This window comes from Spea bombifrons, chromosome 4, assembly GCF_027358695.1.
Source record: "Spea bombifrons isolate aSpeBom1 chromosome 4, aSpeBom1.2.pri, whole genome shotgun sequence".
Taxonomy (NCBI): Eukaryota; Metazoa; Chordata; class Amphibia; order Anura; family Pelobatidae; genus Spea; species Spea bombifrons.
The window spans coordinates 39,066,944-39,084,665 of NC_071090.1; the positions used below are offsets into that span (position 1 = coordinate 39,066,944).

Genomic DNA, 17,722 nt, shown 5'->3' on the forward strand with positions numbered 1-17,722 from the left:
TATTATTATATTTAGATTTTATGTTTGTGCCTCTTGGTCCTTTTGCCCTATTAGGGACTTTAAAATGAACATGGTTTGTTTTACTGGTCCCAGAAAAAGGGGGAGCATGGCTGCTCCTTCAAGGCTAAGGAACAGGGAATTGCAAATGTGGCCACTTCTTGATAGCTATACATTTTGACCCTGTTTGCTTTATGGGTGCAGTGTTGCTTAAAGCAGCTTGTTAAATGTTCACACATAAATTCTAAAGTCTATTTTCTAAACACCGAAACATCTTTATAAACATTGTAGTTGTTGTAATCTGCCCTCACAGAACTGCTTAACTTGTTTTTACAGCAGATTTTAAGACTCAGTGACTCTTAGATATGTGCTCCAAGTGTCAAGCACTTATTTGCAGAGTTAATTTACTGCTTCATTAGACATCAAGGTGTTAAGTTCAAAATGTTAAGTAGCACGGGCTCCATCTTAGATAATGATTAGGTAACTCGTAAACTAGTAGCCTTAGGGAAACAAACGCAAAAATTAAACTAGGTAGCATGAGGAGTAATCAATGTTTTAGGGATGAAAAATCTGCATGTCAGAAGTGCCATGGAATTCTGGTTTGCTGGCACTGTTTCTTGATTTCTATGACCTGTGGTTACTTCCACTAATTTACAGAGAAACAACACTTGCTGATCGAGAAGTTGACAGCCGCAGTGAGGTCATCAGATTGAAAACCGAGCAAATACAAGTGTTTCAATCTTCCAGAAACCAGCTCAAATAGCTCTTTTTTAACACATTAGGTGGATGTAATTATATAAAACTTAAAATAAAAAGTTAATCTTGCACAGGCATGTCCCATCCATCACATCTGTGTCCAACTAATCTATTTAAATTTTTTTTTATATATAGATACAGCTCAAACTTATCAACCCCCTGAAGAATTTACGACGTTTAGGGATCAAACACATAGTAGAATATTTCACTGACTTTGACAATTATCCCTTCTCTGCTGAAGAATTGGATGCTGTGTTTCATGCCGTGATATGGCCACAGGTAAACAGCCAGACTTTCTCTTGACCCCTTGGAGTGTTTATTGTGCACAAACCCTGCTTAAGAACATTATCTGGTTGGCCAAAGTGTATAATTTGTAGTTTGTCTATTCCGTATAATGATCGCAAACCATACTGCCCTTCAATAGTGGAGTATGATATGTTTTCACTCTATTGCCCCCATTGACCGCTTTTATGTATGCTGTTTCAAGCTATATCAGATGCAGCATATGCCAGATGTCATTAGTAATTGATATTTGTTGTTTGAAGTTACATTCATGTGATTTCTGCTAACATAAAAGTATGTATCATATCTCCTTTTCTGGCTTTCAGATTACCAGACTTGCTGCTGAGAGTCAGTACTCTCCTTCCCTAGTGCTGAAGCTAATTCATGTTTGGAGCAAAAACCCCAGGTAACAATCAGTTTATTTGTACATGTGCCACACCAACATTTAAATAACTGTAAATAAGTCTATGCAATGTATTACATTTTAGCGTTTTTATAATTTTTTTACAGTGGTATCCATGGCTTTATTCTTCATAGATCATCTTGATAGATCAAAACAGAGAAATAGATATTGAACCTGATAATAGGCATTCCATGTGTTGTGAAGATTTTATGTACACTGTATTTTTTTGCTATAGGTATTTTCCTTTACTTGCCAAGCAAAAATGTGGACAACCTGAACATGATGTACTCCTTAATGTATTTGCTCTGCTCTCGACTAAAAATGTGTCGGAGGCTAGTGCATCCATCATAATCGATATAACAGACAATCTTCTGAACAGCCCAGACTTTGAGGCTAGCGAAAGTGTTCTTTGCTTGGTGGTAAATGACTATATAATCCCTGAAGTCACAATGGAGAATGAAGGTAAGGAAAGCGCCACAGGTAGATTTGCCTATTGCTGTATGCTGCATTTGCAATCATTTCCATGAACATCTTTTTTTCTAAACTAGAAACTCCAACCATTGGCATGAAGCTGATACTTCCACACATTGCTGCTATTCTCCAGTACCTGAGTAGAAGTATGATGAATGCTGAGAAAATTAGAAAGAAGAAATTCAGCGCACAGGTCAGCAAAGAGCTAAGCATTCTTTCAAAGTGAGTATTTTACTTTTTCAGTTAAAGATTATAAACATTCATTGCACTACAAAAATTACTACTTTTATGAATTCACTTTCTTCTGCAGGATAAGCAAGTTTATCCAGGACAGAGATCAAAGTACAGTACTCATCAACCTTCTTCTGTCATACTTGCATAAAAGTAATACAAATCAGGTATGTGGCATTATTATTATTACTATTATTATTATTCCTATTATTCTTGCAACATCTTTTATTTATCCCTGCCACTATATTCCACAAAAACATACCACTCCAATCACATTGAATTTGAATACTGCAGTTGAAATATTGATAATAAAAACTATGCAGAAACTTTGTTACTTCATATAACTTTTTGTGTTTTTGTTTTCTAGGACACAGAAGTTGAACTCTTGCAAACAGTGCAGAATTTATTAAGACACTGTTCAAACCCCACAAGCTTTTTGAAGCCACTAAGCAAACTGTTTGCTGTCATTCAAAACAAGTTGTCTCGCCAGGCACTTTCTACAACCTTCCAGGTACAGTATGACTCCTATAGTTTAAGATCTTTTGTTACTTGATATTGTATTTAAACAGCTCATAGTAAATGTTAAACATAGTTAAAATACAGTTCGGTAATAAATGGTGTCCACCTAGAGGCATTTGTGTGTTTCATTAAATGTTAGATTTTTTATTTGAATTGATTTCAATATAATTAGTTAACCACTTCCCAACAATGGTAGTAATAGTATGTCACCAAAATCTGTCATTTGACACTGGAGGATGTACTATTACGTCTTGTCACTTAAATATTTAGAATCCAAAAAATTCATTTAAAAAAAAATGGATTCATTTCTAATTATAAAACTAGAGGGGGTTATAGGTTCAGTTAATAACTCTGTTGAGACAATGACATTGCAGTGCTGTATTTTTTTAGTGGTATGCAGGAATATGCTGTATAGAATAACTGAAAGATACATTTTTTACCTACTGAATTTAGTGTTTCCGTTATTCAATATTTATCATGTCTGTTTTCTGAAATATAGGTTTTCTTTTTCTTTTAGGTTTTGTCTGAACTGGATCCCAAATTACAATATATAACAGATGTTGTTGATAAGGTAGGTGTTGATCAGACAGTAGCTATAAGTCCAACTGGGATTTACGGAAAGTATCATTGAGGGGCTCCTGTTGAAACCATGAGCTCAAATACTTAAGTGGGGGTGTTCCTAGAGGCAGGCATGGGATTTGACTGGTCCCTATAGAGACATGGTCTGGGCAGGACCACCCATCATACCTGAAGATTCACATTATGTTGCTCAGTTTCAAAAATATCATGAAGAAAGGTGCAATATTTCTGTCTTTTTGGCCAATGAGTTGCTATATGTTGAACCAAACTTTATTTCAATCATTCTTACCAATTGGGGCTCTTAGACTTATGTGTTTCTGTAGAAACCTAATTAGTATAAGCAGTACTGTAGTAGCTTTGTCTTAACTAATCACCTTAGTGTGTTTTATGAGTGAGGAATGTTGACGTAGGCGACTGCTTACAACAATATTCTCAGTCTGTGTATTATCAAAATTTATTGAAACAATGCAAAACTAAACCCACTGTTATTCAGTGTTGCACTGCATTACTATATACAACATTGTACTTAATGTTAAAAAGAAAAATCGGTTTTCCATGTGACCTCACTTTTAACAATTTGGATTTATGGCTATTGTACTTTTATCACTCCCTAACGTTATTTCTGTCCATTTTATTTTTTGTTCAGTTGAATGCATTTGACAAAAGGCATTTGGATGACATCTACTTTGATGTTAGATTAACAGCTTTCCAAAATGCTACATCTTGTGTCAAGGAAATGAAGTCACTGGACATCAACTATATTCTTCCTATTGTGTACAATTGCTTTCACACGATCCAGGTAAGTGTTCAGTATACTTTTAATTATTCAGTTTATCATTACAAGGATGTGTTTCCTCTCTCCAATAGCACTTGGATGGATGCTACTAAGCAGAATCTTAAGTTTAGCACAATTTTCTGTTTGAGAGAGGCATCAATTCTAGGATCTTTCTGTTTATGCTTGATTTTAAGGGTCTTTGTGTCCTTTAAGTTAGGACAAAAATTCTAGATACAGTGGCAAGATCATTGCTTCATTCAATTCAAATGTTGCTTATTAAAAAATTTATTTTCTCTCCTCACCAGCTTTGTGAGATGTCTCTTAGCGACAATGCAATCCTTTTCCTTCAAAGCATTATCTCGCACATTGCATCCATGGAAAACTCAGAGAATGAATACCGAGAAATAATACACCGCACTTTACTGGAGAGCTTAAAGAAACAACTGAAAAGCAAAGTGGAGGTAAAAAAAAGGAACTTGCATTAGGATAGCACTGCCAGTGCGGAGAAACATTTACGTTTTCTGTCTCAGCAGCGACTCCAGCATTTAAAAATGGTCGTTTTACAGAAGTGGGGATGTTTGAACCCAGAGAACTGTTGTATAATTTGTCTTGGCTAATAATATGTATGGGTTTCCCTCCACAGAATATCCAGCAAGACTATACAACTATACTTTGCAGTCTGATTCGGGCTTTTCCTAAGCATCCGGAATTTGCAGACCTTGTTCAGCTTACAGACTACAATGATCCAGAAATGGATTTCTTCGAGAACATGAAACACATTCAGGTAATGGAGATCTGCTGCTTATTTTCTGTATTTCTCAAACCAAAGTCTGTTTTACTTAAGAATATTCCAAACGTGTATAACAGGTTGGAAGTTAAAACATATAATAGTATTATAGTTATTCAAGCTCCACGAAGTCCACACGGCTTGCACTCCGCTTTTATGAATCAATAACAGTTGGTTGCCCTGGTGGAGCGTACGCCAGTCAAGAAGTGGAGATATTCACTCAGTGGTCCCTTTCATAAATACTTTATTCAACAGATAAGAAAAATCAATGTTTCATACGGCGTCATGTTCCTTTATCAAGTTATCTTAATGTCGTAAATGACTATTGTAGCTGGAAACGGCTAATTTTAATGGCCCCCTTGTGTTAAATAAATCCAGGTTTAAGTTTAAAAAGCTCATTTATCATTAGAAAACCATTTTGCAATTGGCTACACACATCTAGAATTTCCTGGTTTTCCAGTGACCCCCAAATTTTTGTATGCTGATGTGTGTAGATATAACGTGTCTGTACACTTTAGAAGTGTGTATCATTTAGATTGTAGGACTGTTTGTGTTTTGTGTAAATGATTCAAAAGTAAATAAAGAGGCGCAATGATCTTGTGTCTTCTACTAATGGCTTTTAATATGTTCTCAAATCATCAGCTTGTTGCAGTTATACTCAAAGGATTGACCAGTGTGATTCTACATAATATCGAATAATCTATCTTCTGTAAATACTGCTCCAGAAACAGTGTATAAGCTTACAACATTTATACTTGTTTTGACAGTCCATTGCAATGCTTGTATGCGGTTCAATGGTGTGGTTTTCGGTTTTCGAACGATTTATTTTATGTACAGACCTTCTCATTTTCCATGAAATGTCTTTCAGATTCACAGAAGAGCACGTGCATTGAGAAAGCTAGCAAAGAACATTATGGAAGAAAACGTAGTGTTGTCATCTAGATCTCTCCAGAGTTATATTATGCCATATGCCACTGCCACCCTTTTTGATGAGAAAATGCTTAAGGTATGTGAGTTATTATCTTTTATTAAGTGCCAACAAATTACACAGCGCTGTACGATTTCAATGGGGCAGTTAACACATTCAGATATACATTAAATCACTAATATGATAAGGAGAATTGTAGGGCCCTAAGAAGTACAAAATGTTGGACTGAATTGAACCTTGAATCAAACGGGACAAAATTGCTTTATTTAAAGTATAGTATAAAATGCCACAACCTGGGTCAAACTCAATCGCATTTTATTAGTCTGACAAACAACAATAGACAAAATGAATATCAATCATCATGATCAACTAAAAATGCATTCTGGGACAAACCGCTAACAATTTGAGAATTAGGGCCACAGCGTATGGTAAGAAATCTCTTGTTTGTTTATATAGATTTTATTTCTTGCATTGTTTAATTTTTGTTACTTTTTTTTTTAGCATGAAAACATGATAACTGCATCTGTGGAGATGGTGGGATCTGTGTGCAAGCACCTCTCCTGGTCTGCATACATGTATCACTTAAAGCATTTCATTCATGTGCTTCAGACTGGACAAATTACCCAAAAACTGGGTGTCAGGTATGTTTGCTTTCTTCAGACTATTTCCTTTAGATGCTTAAAACATGAAAATGATCTATTGGATTCGCGCCCTTGCTCTGCAATGCCTTACATTAGTTTTAAAGGAGTTCATTCTTTGTGTGTTTAAATTAGCCTCCTAGAATAATGCGGCTGTTTCCTATTTGTAAGTTTATACTTTTAGTTGGTACGTTTGCCCGTTTTGCTATTCTGGGTATTTTGACAGATCATGTCAGTGTCCTATAGCACTACCACATAAAAATGTTAAGAGACTGCTTAGAAAACAGACTTCATTTATGACACTTTCAGAGAGAGAAACCAAAGTTGCATGTTTTCACAGAGTATTTTCTTAGAAAACTGATGTTTATATGTCTTCATTGATACAGCCATGCATACAGATTAGCAATTTGTATTAACAACAAATAAAATACAGTTTGAAAACCCTACTCTTATGTTTCACAGTTTGTTTCTTGTTCTTTATGGATTCTAATGGATCTTTATGACTTGGCTTTAACAGCTTGCTGGTGACCGTGCTTGACGCATTTCACTTTGATCATGAAACACTGGAAAAACAGCTGCAAGCGGCTGAGAATAGAGAAAGTGAGTATAAATGAAATGGTTAAATTCATAATTATTTTATAGACTGACAGCCCTGAAGGGTTTATGTGCTTTGTATCTTAGAAATACGCGTTTCTTTCTGGAAGATAAGAGAGTGTTTGTGTACCTTTTCGCTAATTGTATTGCCATACCCTGGATACACAAACAATACAGATTTTCAGACTTCTCTATTGCTGTACCAGATTTGTTCTTTTAGACTGCCTTTATAGGCTGTTTAAAGACCATTTCCCTGCCTGTTTTCAACCCACATAATCCTAGCCAACATCCTCTCGTTCTCTGCATCTGCTGGTCATTTTCTAGCATAGAAAGTTAGGTAGAATTAGGTTTTCTCGACACATGGCTAAATGTCTTGATATTATAATGTAACCCGCAAAAAATGACAATCCATATTCAGACATTTTTCCTGGTTAGGAACATAAAATTTGTTATTTTTAGGTCCGGTGCGATATTAAACTTTGGTTCCACTGCACAAGAAAAGATACCTTCGCCACATCCTTTGGGACTATCTGTCGTTCAGATGGGCTCTAACTGTACTTCATAAAACGGTGTCAGTTTAATCATGTAAAATAGCTACATAGATAAATATTAAGCTACTAAATAAATACAGTGTTCCCTCTAATTTAAATTGATTGTACATTTCTGGTTTGCGTTAGTGGTTTTCATTGAGGGAATGCCAGCCCTAACGTTATCTGTGATCTGTTAACTTTTTTCCCGGCGTATAGTGGCAGTACCGTTGGGTTTGCTCTCTTCCCCGGGACAAACACTAAAAAAGATAGAAGGGGTTAAGCTCCACCCCCCCCTTACCCTATAACTGCACATACCGGCGACCAGCAGTCAGTTCTTTTTTGTCCCGCAGGGACGAGCACTGGGGATTCTGCTCCATTCTTCTGCCTCAGCAGCTTGGATCCAGATCGGCCGGCACACGGGTTGTGTCCGGTGAAAGGGGGTTCCTGCAAGTCCGTTCGCTCCCCGGGTGGGAGCTCGGCTGATCTTTGCAGCACCGCGTTACAGAGTGAATCTGTAGCGGTGATTTGTTTCAAGCAGGGGAGGAGCATGCGCAGTACGGTGGAACGCACGCCCGGGTGGCTATGCGTTCCACTGATGATCCGGCCGTGCTACAGCGCATGCGCGGCTCAGATCATCCGATTTTGGCGCCAAATTCAAAATTGGCTGCCTATTTTATGCTGTGCAAACCTGTCTGACCACAAGAGTGTGTGTCAGGACAGGTTTCCGTGTTGTCTGAACCCCCCACACGGTTTTTGGTGATCTTTTTGATACGCCAAAAAATATGTTAACCTTCATCTCCAGAGAAGGATAAAGTGCCTTCGGCTCCTCCCTGAAAGGCTTCATGCATGTCTAAACAGTTGGCTTGCCTTGAATGTACCTACTCTCCCAAACGGCTACAGGAGGATATGTGCCGGCAGTGTTTAGCAGATATCCGGGCAAAAGAGAAACAGAAGGATATGCTGTCCTTTCTATCCTGGTTCCAGGATAATTTGTCTCAAACATTTCAAGCATTTAAGGAGGCTGCCAAACCAAGGGTGCACGACAATCGAAGTTCATCCACATCAGAGTTGTCGTCTGGGGAATGTTCGCGTTCATCTATGGATGTGTCCAGTTCTGAAGGTTCAGAGTCGGAATCCGGTTTTCCTTCGCAAAAACTGGGGAAATTTGTTACAGGAGTAAACCAGATATGGTTGAATCCAGAAGCTAAGAAAAAGGGTTTTCCAATTTTTCCTCACCTAATGGAATTTGCACAGCGTGAGGGGAAACATCCAAGTGATGTGTGCTTGTTTCTAGACACTTTTAAACATATTTTCAAGCTTTAAGATGACATCATGTGGGGAGAGCTTCCTAAGGGTGATGTCCAGATTGCTCAGTTGTCTAAGAAAACTACGTTGCCGATCGGAGAGGTTTCCGGCCTAAAAGATACCATGGACATAGGAGCAGAGACCGCTAATAGCAGAATCTTCCAAGGTCATCAAAGCAAAGCAACATCAGCTGGAGCAGCAGTAGCGAGAGCTCAAGGCTTATGGCTCCAGAAATTGAAAGCCACATTCTGGAGGATGCAGATAAGGATCTTTTTCACAACTTTTGGAGAATTTGAAGCTTTGTAATGAATTCTTGATGTCTAGCCTACATGGAACCGCAGGTATCCCTATTATAGGCAGAGATATTCCACGGCAGCGTGATCCTCACCGTAGGATAGATCTTTCTTTCAGAAACATAAAGATTCCAGATTTTTCCCTTAACAGCTAGACAAGATAGGGCAAGACGGTCTGTCAAAGTGGGAGGTCGCCTTCAGACTACCAGCCATGGATCCGTCAGATTATATCAGAAGGCTACACCATAAAATTTTGCAGGTCTCCATGCAATTGTTTCCTAGTATCCTCTTACCCAGCGTTGAACAAGTATGCAGCGTTTATTATAGCAGCATCTACACTCCTCGAGCAGGGAGTTATAGAAAACGTTTCAAAGATACAGGTTCCTGGTCCCATAGCCGGGGCACTCTTCATCCTGTACCGGATCTGAAGTCCATCAACAAATATATTCCATATCAACACTTCCGTGTGGAAACCATCTCTTCGGTTACTCAAATGATTCAGAGAGAAGATTATGGGGCTTCCATAGACCTACAGGACGCTTACCTGCAGGTTCCAATAGCAGTAGAGTCAAGGAGATTTCTGAGATTTGCAGTGAAGACAAGCAAAGGTTTCCATCATTTTCGGTTCAAGGCGCTACCCTTCGGCCTATCAATTGCTCCAAGAGTCTTCACCAAGATTCTCACTCCGTTGGCGGCAGAACTGAGATTGAGGGGAATAGCTGTGGTTCCATATCTGGACGACTGGCTGATAAAAGCTTCATCCGCTGCACAACTTTTAACAGCTCTTCAAGTGATGATCACTCTTCTCAATGAACACGGCTGGCTTCTGAATGTAGCCAATTCACGCTTAACACGACCACAGAGATCAAGTTTCTGGGGTTTCAGGTAAACTCAAGATCTCTACGCCTCTATCTTCCAATAGTCAAGGCCATACGCATTCGGCTAAGTGTCGCCGAGCTACAAGCGTATCCTCTCTGCTCTATCAGAAGGGTAATGAGCAGCTTGGGAGTTATGACTTCCACCATGCCGGCGATAGCCTGGGCACAGGCAAGAATGAGGCCTCTGCTATGGCACGTTCTGTCACACTGGTCCGGGACCGACGAGGATCTAGACAAGTACATTCTGATATCTCAGGTTGTACTTCAACGACTAGAGTGGTGGAAGGTCAAAAGAAATTTGACAAGCGGACTGTCCTTCCAGCCTAAGCAGTGGCTGATAGTTACCATGGACGCATCCCAGACTGGTTGGGGAGCTCATTTCCAATTTCACACAGCACAAGGGAAGTGGTCAGTGCAGGAAGCGAGTCAATCGACAAACTTCAGGGAACTAAATGCCGTCTTCAAGGCTTAAGTACTCTTCAAACCGTGGATATTGAGCATCCCAGTGAAGATTCAATCCGACAACGCCACAACGCTAGCCTATATTAACAGACAAGGAGGTATGAGAGTAACCAGTCTCCAAAGTTTATGCACAAAAATCATGCTATGGGCACATGAAAATCTAGAAGCTATCTCGGCGGTCCACATCAGAAGTCAGAACAATGTACTGGCAGAAACAGATGTTCTCAAGCAGATTGGTCCCTTCATCCGCCTATTTTTCAAGGGTTGGTGGCAATAGTAGACCTGCCGGAAGTGGATCTCATGGCGACAAGACTGAATCGGAAAGTCCCTCTTTTTGCCTCTCTATACAGAATGGTTTTCCCTCCTTTTTTTTTTTGGGATGGTCTGGAGATCAAGTGGCGATTCAACCTGGCATACATCTTTCCTCCGGTGTCTATGATTCCTCGAGTCTTGCTCAAAGTCAAGATGGACAAGAAAAGAGTACTGGCAGTTATCCCGTTCTGGCCAAACCGGAGCTGGTTTTCCCACCTTTGCCAGCTTTCGGTAACATATGGGGACCTTCCGTTGTCCGCAGACGTTTTGGAGACAAAGGGAATTCCACTCCACATCCTTCAAATGTTCAGATTGACGGCTTGGTTGCTGCAAGGCTGATCATGAAATATCAAGGTATAGACCCAGTTATGACTACTCTCCTCTTGGGGTCAGTAAATCTCTCTACATCAAGATTTTATCTAAGAACCTGGAGGAAATTTCTTGAATGGTGTCAGTCTCAAGGCCTGCAGTCTTCTCCTCCACCCATTTCCGGTCATTCTGCGTGTTTTACATGTGGGATTTAAAGCGGGCCTCAAGGTTGCATCATTTAAAAGGGCAGATGTCTGCTGTTCGTCATTTTCTGCTACTCAATCTGGCGTCGGATCATTTCATTCGGAGATTTTTTGTTTTTAAGGCCATCACGATTAGAGACCTCCTGTTACATCGCTTTTTCCACCGTGAGATCTTACCGTTCTACTCAAGGCTCTATGCTCGACTCCGTTTGAGCTTCTCCAAAAGGTTTCACTTATATTCCTCTCCCTGAAGACAGCATTTTTAGTAGCTGTCACATCGGTACGACGGATTGAGGAACTCCAGGCTCTCTCGGCCTCAAAAGGTTTTTTCTCATCTTTCATCAGGACGACGTACTTATGTATCCTAGGCCGTCATTCCTGCCTAAAGTCTTATCTCAAGCTACTATTAGCCAACCTGTAGTCCTGCCAACGTTTTCTCCAAACCCGATGACACCAGAAGAAAGTGACTGGCACTGTCTAGATGTTAAGAGAGCTCTTACCATATACTTGGGGCGTACCGCTTCCATTTCGCTCATCTGCCCATCTGTTCCTTTAGTTCCATGTAAGATCTTCAGGTCAAGCTGTATCTAAATCTACCCTGGCCAGATGGCTTCCATGCCATCCGGCTGGCATATGACTCCTGTGGTGCGACTATTCCTCCTCCGATTAAGGCTCACTCCACACGATCCTTCTGTCTCTTGGGCCTCCAGGTCTTCAGTCTCTCCGGAGAAGATTTGTGAAGCAGCAGCGTGATCCTCATGGAACACTTTCATTAAACATTGCAGACTGGACATTTCCTCTGCTTCGGCAGCTGAGTTTGGACGTCAAGTCCTGCACGCTGTTCAGATCTAACTCCCTCCCTTTTTGGGGGGGATCTTGCTATATCCCAACGGTACTGCCACTATACGCCGGGAAAAACAGTAATTTTACTCACCGTAAATTCTCTTTTCCCAAGTATAGTGGCAGTACAGGTTTCCCTCCCTAATTTCGTTATAAGATAATGTTTTTCCATCCTTTGGTCCTCTTGTTATTAACTGACTGCTGGTCGCCGGTATGTGCAGTTATAGGGTAAGGGGGGGGTGGAGCTTAACCCCTTCTATCTTTTTTAGTGTTTGTCCCGGGGAAGAGAGCAAACCCAACGGTACTGCCACTATACTTGGGAAAAGAGAATTTACGGTGAGTAAAATTACTGTTTTTTTGTGTGTGTCTACTCTAAAGATGTAATGGACACTGAGGTTACAGACGAGGATGAAACAATGGAGGTGGATGAAGAGGTTGAGCAAAAGGATGAACCAGAGATAATTCCAATGGATAGTGAAAATGTGAATGATGCTGATAATGAGACCCCTACTGGAGAAGTGAAGAGCAGTCAGAAGATAAACCATACATTTCTGCCAAAAAACAAAGAAGAAATAGCTTCATTAATTAAACATATACAAGAAACAGTGACTAATAACATCATACCCAAGCTACAGAAGTGCCTTGATGCAAAGGTGACTATTTGCTTTTTATTGTTTCTCAGTAGGATACTTTGAAAGTATTACGCGTCTGCATACAGTTGTGTGAAAAAGAAAATAGACCCTCTTTGAATTCTATGGTTTTACATATCAGGACATAACAACAATCATGTGTTCCTTAGCAGGTCTAAAAATTAGGTAAATGCAACCTCAGATCAATAGCAACATATGACATGTCTTTAATCATTCAACAAAATAAAGCTGATATGCTGTGTTTGGTTTTCACCACTTTTGAATAATCTTTCTTTCTGTAGAATGGTGGACTTTAAGTTGCCATGAAATGTCATTATAACCCTTACCAGATTGATTGGCAGCAGCAATTGCTTCTCTGAGATCTTTGCTGGTGTCTTTCTTCCTTAGTATTGTGTTAACACATACCTCAATCTTCTAGACCAGCAAACTCCTAAAATTTTGGTTTATATAGGGTTGGTCACACTTGCTGATCAGTTAATCAAGGGCATTTGATTAGCAGCACCTGTCTGCTACTTAGCATCTCTCCTTCATTCCCATGAAAGCAGTAAGGGGGTGTACTTAGTGTTAGACACACAGCTTCTCCATTTTGGCTTTATTTTTCTCTAATAAATTACGACATTTTGTAATGTGTAATTTATCTGACGTTGTATTTTTAGAACTGCAACGTTATAAAAAATGTTTTTATGTCCTGATATGTAAAACCATAGAATTTAAAGAGGGTATTCTTTTCATGATCCTATTCCAGTTGATGAAATGCCTACCAAGCTTTGTGGAAAATCATACCATTTTCCCAAACATGTATGGTTCACTGCACTAAAAATGTGTTTTGGCTATGAGCGAGTGTTGGCCTTCTCTTTGCAGCTCAGAGCTAATTGTTTGTGGCCATATTATCATGTCTGGTAACTCTCTTATAATGACAGTATAATGATTTCTAGCTGTATTACAATAAATATAGCAGAGACTTTTACAAAAGCAGTTTGTATTCTTTCCATGGAGTTGTGGATCATGGAAACATCGCCTCAAACAGCACAGTTGTGTAAAGCAGAGTATATAAACTTGAGCCCTCAAGTTCCACGCTACTGCAGGTTTTTATGATGTCCACAAATAGCAAATGCAATTACTTTTTCTTTCTCAGGTAAAACGGGATGAAGAGCATAAATTGGCGAAGTCCAAGGTTGTTAATGAAGAGGAGGTAGTTCGGGTCCCACTGGCCTTTGCGTTAGTGAAGTTAATGCAGACACTGCCACAAGAGATTGTGGAAGCCAATTTACCAAGGTATCTACATGTCCCCATTATACTGGTTAAAGGCTGTGGGCAGATTTCGTTTTTATCTGGTTAGACAAGGTATTTTTGTATTGTAGGCTTCATATGTAACCTTATTGCATTGGATCAGGGTATTTTGTGTATGTTAAAGTTACATTTGTCCAGATGATTAATATATTCTGTTCACATTTATTTACCGTTTCAGTATTCTGCTGAAGATTTGTGTCCTTCTGAAGAACAGAGCACAAGAAATCAGAGATGTTGCTCGAAACACTTTAATTAAGATCATTGAAACTCTTGGGGCTCGGTACCTGCATTATGTGTTGAGAGAAATGCAAAGTGTGCTTGTCAAAGGTTACCAGGTATACATGTCATACTTTATTTTGCTTTGCAACATTTATTATATTTATCAGTTTTTCTTGAGGAGCATCAAGATGTTAAAATTGGTAGGTGACAACTCTGACGTAACAGATTGGGCTAAACTAAATCTTTTTTTTATTAGTGCATTGCTTTAGTTGACAAAATATCCATCACAAACTAAACAAAAATAAACCTTCATTCAATTGAAATGGACATTTTTATTGCTTTGGCAATACAAAATGAATACATTTGTAAGGGCTAAAACAGTGGTTTATATAGCATAGATATATTCTTCCCAGTCTAGTGATATAATAGTCTGATTTTAGGATCTCTTTCATGATAAAACCACTTAAAGAATGCTTTGTTCTCATCATTGTGGTCTTGTGATTTCAGGTCCATGTGCTGTCATTCACTGTAAATCTACTTTTAAAAGGCCTAATTGCCAACCTTCAATGTGGAGAGCTTGATGCCTGCTTGGAAACATTAATACAGGTAGAGAAAATGCACAAACACATGCAACTCGGGGCTCATGCCATGTCCTTTCTGTGTGACACTGTAGCAGCTGGAGTACATTTCTCCCAAATGAAACTGTTTTTACACCTCTATTTTTTGTGTAGCATTCTGTAAACTTCTTTAACTGAATTTGTGTTTTTATGACAGATTGTTGGCTTCAATTCAATAAAATCTTGAATCCATCAATTTGCCTTGTTAATATATTAAAAGACTGGAAATATATTGCCTGCCAGCATACGTGTGTGTGTGTGTGTGTGTGTGTGTGTGTGTGTGTGTGTGTGTGTATATATATATATATATATATTTTATTATTTACTAAAAATAATTAAAAATTGTCAGGCTTTTGGGTTGCACTTTACATTTCCAACCTCAGAAGAGGAACTAGTAGCTTGCCATTTCATACACATTTTGGTAAACTTTATGGTCATTATTTGCAATTTAAAGTTTAAGTTTGAGCTAATGCTTTCTTACTGTGTTTCTGAAAAAGATTTTCAATTTTGAGCTGTTTGGTGCCGTTGCTGAAGAAAAAGAAGTTAAAGGAATAGTTTCTAAAGTCATGGAGGCTCGAAGCAGCAAGAGTTATGATTCTTATGAGCTTCTAGCACAGTTTGTTGGGAAAGATCAAGTTACCAACATGATTGTTCCATTGAAAGAGGTAAGAGGCTTCTGTGTGTTTATGTTGGATGGAAGTGTTAAGCCAGGGTTATTTTTACATCGTCCCCAATTTTTGAGAAACCAGCTTGTTCCTCAGAAGTTACAAGCTACTAGGGGCGACACTCATAGCCCACTTGCTGATACTGATGCGATGGCTTCCAGCCCTGACTTTGCCCCTGAACTGACTGACTTTGCCCCTGAACTGACTGACTTTGCCCCTGAACTGACTGACTTTGCCCCTGCTCACTTTTATCTTAGTTCACAAGAGGGAAACTGAACTAGATTTATCTACTATGATAAGCATTCCTAACTTCAGGAGCAGTAAGGGAAAAAAGTATTGTCGGTTTTAGCTTTGTATGGAACATACTCATATAATTGTGGTTACAATAGAGAGGCACAGAAGTGTCTTTTTGTTTTCTAATCACAGCAACATATTTGTCCTGGTGCCCATCAGTGTACATAGAAGAAAAAGTGACCCATTTACGTACCCCAAGACAGATATATTTACATGTTCATGCACTAATATAGAAACAATGCCTAATTAGTATATATTTATATTATGTATGTTTTATATGTCCCAGATATCTGTCAGACAAGCTAGTGTTATTTTTAAAGTTTAGTGACTCCTTAACAGTTTGATAAAATTAAACTTATTCTTGTGTGCATTTATTGTAGGACGAGCCATAAACAGCACAGAATAATATATTTTTTGGCCAATTTTATACACATTTTCCTTATGATCTCCTTTGCTTGCTTGACTTGACTGTGCTCATAGTGATTCTGTGTTTAATATCAATAACAAATATAGCTAAAATGGGAAACCTGATTAAAGACAAACTGACAAGACATTTAAACCATCCTTTTTTAATGTGTAGCTTTTGGAGAAGACCACCAGTTTAAAGCTGGCCCGCAAAGTGCATGAAGCTCTCCGCAGAATTGTTTTTGGTCTCATAGCCAACAAAGACATGACAGCAGAGTCCATTTTGTTGCTCAGCTATGGCCTCATCAGTGAAAACCTTCCACTTTTAACCGAAAAAGACAAGTAAGTAGAAATACCTGTGTATTGATGTATAACATATATCTACTTGAGGTGTTTTTATATAGTTGACCAAATAGCTGGAGACAGCTTGATTTTACTCTATGAGATGGCTGTTAGTGGTTGCTGTGAAATTTAAACTTAATGATTTTTCTTTCTTCATCTTAAAATGTGAACTTGGAGTAATACAAAGTGATGTACTGTTGTTACCTTTCAGGAATAACCAGTCAGAGACACTTCCTCCTGATCCACGTCTCCAGCCAAAGAGTTGTCTGTTAATTGAGCGTCCACTGCCTCGCGGAGGTCAGAAGGCTGCTGTTAGTAGCAGGACCAATATGCACATCCTAATAGAGTCTGGACTTCGGGTGGGTGTTACGAATGAATTTTAAGTAAAGCAGTGTGCCTTTTCTGTGTTTTGTATTCCTGTATCAATAACAATAATATATATATATATATATATATATATATATATATATATATATATATATATATATGCATACATATATAACAGCAATCACACTCCTATCATGCCCAGGCAGTCAGTACATGCTGGATCCTGGGCATGATGGGAGTGTGATTACAGCCTCCCTATGCCATACTATCCCCCCCCACACTTACACATCCATGCTATCACATGCACACTCATTCACAAACATTCATTCACTCACTCATTCATATAGTCATATTCATTCCCTTAATCACGCATACTTGCTCATACACCCTCCCCCATCCCCTTACCTAAACTGAAGAGCTCTCAGTCGCAGACTTCCTTAGGGGCACTGCTGCTTCCCTCTGTCTCTCCTCTTGCCTCACCCCCAGGGGAAGAAGGAACGGAGCAGAGTCATGTGACGTGCATTTACGTGACTCTGCTGGGTTCCTGCTTCTCCTGGCCGGTACAAGAGACGCTGCTCGCACACTGTGCGACCAATGCACAGGTAAGCAGCCTGGCCCCTGCGGACAATTATTTTTGGCCGTGTTTTTTTTAAAAAAAATTCATTTTGCTGATAATGCCCTTTTCGGACGATATATTTCTGCCACTGATATATCGTTGACGGTTGTCACTATGGATAGAATGTCCCGGCCAGTTTTACTATATTTAGAATTTTAACTAGTCTTTGTAAATGTGGCATAATGGGACTAAACATAAGCATGTT

The 17,722-nt window shown here is 39.1% G+C and overlaps 1 protein-coding gene across 1 annotated transcript in view; it reads left to right on the forward strand.

The window, feature by feature from the left end:
* The window catches only part of UTP20 (UTP20 small subunit processome component), a 47,849-nt gene that overhangs the window by 18,685 nt on the left and 11,442 nt on the right, over window positions 1-17,722 (forward strand). The window contains exons 28-47 of the mRNA XM_053465037.1: window positions 889-1,032; window positions 1,362-1,441; window positions 1,674-1,900; window positions 1,987-2,131; window positions 2,220-2,307; window positions 2,508-2,651; window positions 3,177-3,230; window positions 3,885-4,037; window positions 4,319-4,474; window positions 4,657-4,797; window positions 5,669-5,806; window positions 6,230-6,369; window positions 6,884-6,966; window positions 12,471-12,745; window positions 13,878-14,017; window positions 14,211-14,367; window positions 14,759-14,857; window positions 15,366-15,533; window positions 16,408-16,574; window positions 16,786-16,933. Coding sequence (XP_053321012.1) covers window positions 889-1,032; window positions 1,362-1,441; window positions 1,674-1,900; window positions 1,987-2,131; window positions 2,220-2,307; window positions 2,508-2,651; window positions 3,177-3,230; window positions 3,885-4,037; window positions 4,319-4,474; window positions 4,657-4,797; window positions 5,669-5,806; window positions 6,230-6,369; window positions 6,884-6,966; window positions 12,471-12,745; window positions 13,878-14,017; window positions 14,211-14,367; window positions 14,759-14,857; window positions 15,366-15,533; window positions 16,408-16,574; window positions 16,786-16,933 — 2,847 coding nt within the window. The remainder of the gene's footprint in view (window positions 1-888; window positions 1,033-1,361; window positions 1,442-1,673; window positions 1,901-1,986; window positions 2,132-2,219; window positions 2,308-2,507; window positions 2,652-3,176; window positions 3,231-3,884; window positions 4,038-4,318; window positions 4,475-4,656; window positions 4,798-5,668; window positions 5,807-6,229; window positions 6,370-6,883; window positions 6,967-12,470; window positions 12,746-13,877; window positions 14,018-14,210; window positions 14,368-14,758; window positions 14,858-15,365; window positions 15,534-16,407; window positions 16,575-16,785; window positions 16,934-17,722) is intronic.